This window comes from Caenorhabditis briggsae, assembly GCF_000004555.2.
Source record: "Caenorhabditis briggsae complete genome, chrIV, whole genome shotgun sequence".
Taxonomy (NCBI): Eukaryota; Metazoa; Nematoda; class Chromadorea; order Rhabditida; family Rhabditidae; genus Caenorhabditis; species Caenorhabditis briggsae.
Window position 1 is genome coordinate 14,378,577 of NC_013487.2, and position 3,886 is coordinate 14,382,462.

General features: G+C 30.7%; 1 protein-coding gene across 1 annotated transcript; it reads left to right on the plus strand.

Annotated features, from left to right (window-relative positions):
* Positions 1–644: 644 nt before the first annotated feature.
* CBG24714 lies at positions 645–1,445 on the plus strand (the record flags this gene model as incomplete). The annotated part of the gene is made up of 2 exons (XM_045236186.1): positions 645–688; positions 1,367–1,445. The coding sequence occupies 2 exons, from the start codon at positions 645–647 to the stop codon at positions 1,443–1,445; spliced, it is 123 nt and encodes a 40-aa protein (XP_045100886.1).
* Between the last annotated feature and the right edge of the window lie 2,441 nt (positions 1,446–3,886).

The following is a 3,886-nucleotide window of genomic DNA, read 5'->3' on the forward strand; positions in this document are numbered from 1 at the left end:
ACCTGAAAAGTATATTATTCCAAAGTAAAACAGAAAATCCTGATTTCGAGAAAAATCGGATTTTGTAACAAATTTTATCGATTTCTTCACAAAAAAATAGGTTGTATTTTAGTTGGGCATAATTTTTACAAGTGAAAACAGTGAGAAGTTCTTTGAAAGCAGGAAATATGATCAATATGATCGAATAATTTATCAAGATCGGCGGTGAAAAATTTTGCTAAACAAGGCGCACTAGCGTAATAACGGAGTGTCGTTGGTGTACTGCCGCTTTCATGGGAAAAGCGTGCATGCTATATGGATGCTATATGGGTGCGACCACCGGCGACCAGTCGTGCCCAGCGACGACGCATATAGCGCGCACACATAGCATCCTATATGCACGCCTAGGCATATACCATGCGTAGCCGTTACCCTGTGCACTTAAAACGGACCATTTTGAAGCGAGTTATGCTCCTTTGAAGTTTACGGAAGAGACACAGAGAAACGAGAACGCTCTCGTTTCTATGCGTCTCTTCTGAACTTCAAAGGCTCATAACTCACTTCAAAATGGTTTGTTTTAAGTGGTTTTTGGATCATTTTGAAGAAAATGTTTACCTTTTTTCAGTTGTCAACTGAAATTTGAAACTTTCAGCATAGAAGAATCAATGTACGCCATAAATCCATCGGGAAGACTGGATCCTGTTACGAAGTGAGTTTTTGAAATTTTCTAGAAATTCCATTTTTTGAGACATTTCTCTATTCTTCTGATATTTTCAGTCGAGTAATTCTTCCGACGAATTTACCGCGAACAACAAGTAAGGAACTTTGAAATTTGTGGTTTTTTTTTCGGTTCTAATGCTTCTCTAATCCACTTGGATTACTGTAGCTACAGTAATTCTTTTTGCTTTTTTGTTTGGCTTTTTTCTGTTTTGCATGGCTTCTCTTTCAGTTGATTTTTGGATTTTGGGGGTGTTACTGTAGGGTTACTGTAATTTGAAAACTAGTTACTGTATGAACTGTAGATTACTGTAGTTTTCATTTTTTGAAAAACTATGAAACGGTAATTTTTTTGAATTTTTCTTGAAATTTATATTGGGATACAGCAGGATTACTGTAGGATTACTGTAGGATTACTGTAGGGTTATTGTAGGGTTACTGTAGGATTACTGTAATATTACTGTAGAATTACTTCCGAATTTTCAGAAATTTCAAAAAAAATTCTATTTTTCAAAAAAATTTTGAATTTTGAATTTCAATTTTTTTAGAAATATTTGGAAAAATCGAAGTTTTAAGATTTTTCATCTCACATCTTATCTCCCCCCGCTTCTCACTATTCCTATTTTATCAAATTCCGAAATTTTTTTTTAATTTTTCAATTTTTTTCCAGACGTATACAGACAATCGTGATTCCAACACCGGACTACCATCAACGTACACACCCGAATCAGCACAAAAGTATACTGTAGTTTTTCCGCAAAGATTACTGTATCATTTTTTTTCAAATTTCATTTTTTCTCACCCCCAAAGAATCTCATTTTTCCTTCAAATTTTCTTCGTTTTTCAAAAATTTCGCTCAATTTTCCCAACCCCAATGTGACCCCCAATCAAATAGGTGCTCAAAAAACTTAATTACCCTTAATTACCCCCTAATTATCTTTCATTCTCTCCCCCTCAATTTGCCAGTGATTTGTCCGCCCACCCGCCGTTTCAGTGACAAAAAGTGTTATTTATTTAATCTATTCATTTTTTAATTAAGATTTTAATTATAATTACTTTATTGAAACGGTGTAATTATGTGATTAAATTTAATAAATAAATATCTGTTTCAAAATTTACAGTTTCAAATATTGGCTTATTTTACATTAAAAATAACATATAAGCTACATTGAGTTCAATGTTTTTGAATTTTTGAATTTCTGAATTTCTAAATTTCTGAGTTTCTGAATTTTTGAATTTCTGAATTTTTGAATTTCTGAACTTCTGAATTTCTGAATTTCTGAATTTCTGAATTCTGGAATTTTTGAATTTTGGAATTTCTGAGAACCTGAACTCTCGAATTTCTGAATTTTTGAATACCCGAATTTCTGAACTTCTGAATTTCTGAATTTCTGAATTTTGGAATTTTGGAATTTTGGAATTTATGAATTTCTGAAAATTCTGAATTTCTGAATTTCTGAATTTCTGAATTTCTGAATTTCTGAATTTCCCAATTTCTGAATTTCTGAGTTTCTGAATTTCTGAATTTCTGAATTTCTGAATTTCTGAATTTCTGAATTTCTGAACTTCTGAATTTCTGAATTTCTGAATTTCTGAATTTCTGAATTTCTGAATTTCTGATTTTCTGATTTTCTTAATTTCTGATTTTCTTAATTTCTGAGTTTCTGAATTTTTGAATTTCTGAATTTTTGAATTTCTGAAAAGTGAATCTTTTCCAATTTTTGAGTAAAATTACTGTTTCAAAAATTGAAAAAATGGAAACGATGAACTTGAAATCTCGTTTGTACTTTTGGTCCAAAAGTATTAGTTTTTTACATGCGTTTGATAAGAAATTTCCGGAAGATTACTGTATTTGATTTCTGATTTTCTAGATCACATAACTTTGAAAAATGAGAAAAATTTAATTTTTTAAAAATTGATTTTTCAAGATTTGTTCATTTTCGAGAAGTTCCGCGATGTTTTCAATGTACGAATAATCCAGATTATTCGCTTGGGTCCTAGGCAACGGGTCAGAAATCGCGCCCCAGTAAACGTGATTTTGGAAAAAATTGGCTGCTGAATTATTTGGCTGAGGATCAAACTCTTAAACGTTGGGCGAAAAAAAATCATGCGTTGCCAACTCGTTGATTAAAATTAATTAGGTCAAATCCACGTCAACTTTGAAATTCTTAATACTTTTCTGGCCTAAAAGTTATGTGGGGCGCGTTTTTCGACCCGTTGCCTTGGACCCAGGTGATTACTGTAGTGCTTTCCGCTTTTCATTCGGAATAATTTCTTTAATTTCAAAATTATAAGACTTTGATTAATGCAATGGAAACTTCAAATAACTTCCTGAAAATTAAAAAATTTTGAAACAGCAGTTTTTTTGAATTAAAACTTTCTCAATTTCCAAATTAATTGTGATAAGAAATCAGAAATTGAGTACAGTAATCATTTGGGAACTTTCTTAGTGTATTCCGGAGACTAATTGACTTCCGTATTCACTGATTTCATTTTTTGTTAGGCCAGCTAGTATGTTAGGCCAGCTAGTTTTGGAAATTCAAAAATTTTAATCTAAAAAAAGCTGTTTCAAACTTTTTCATTTTCAAGCAGTTTTCAATACTCTAATGAGATTGATTTTCAGATTACTGTAGTTTTTTTTTTTCAATTTCCTCTTGTATTAATTTAAATTTAGAGAAAGTATTCCAAATGGAAAGACAAAAAACTACAATAATCTGTTGAAATCATCAAATGACTTCTTGAAATTAACAAATTTAAAAACAGTAATTTTTTAAAATTAAAACTTCCAGTAATTTCAAAATTAACTGGAATAAGAAATCAGAAATCAAGTACAGTAATCTTTTGAAAATTTCTTAGTAATGTATTCAAAGCTTCACAACTAACAACTGACGTGAGATTTCAAATTCATCGCTTTCAGTTTTTCAATTTTTGAAACAGTAATTTTTTCCAAAAAATGGAAAACATGGAATTTTTGGATTTGTTGGTTTTTAGAAATTTTCCATTTTGTTTGTAATTTTTTGAATTTCAGACTTACTGGAATGTATGAATGTAGATCAAATTATATTTTCGACCTACAAAAAGATCCGAAAAATCCCCCATTTTTTATGTTTCATCCGTTTTTTCCTCCCAATTTCCCTTTTTTTTAAATTTCCCCCTCTTTTCAAAAATATCTAAATTTCAGGTAATAATA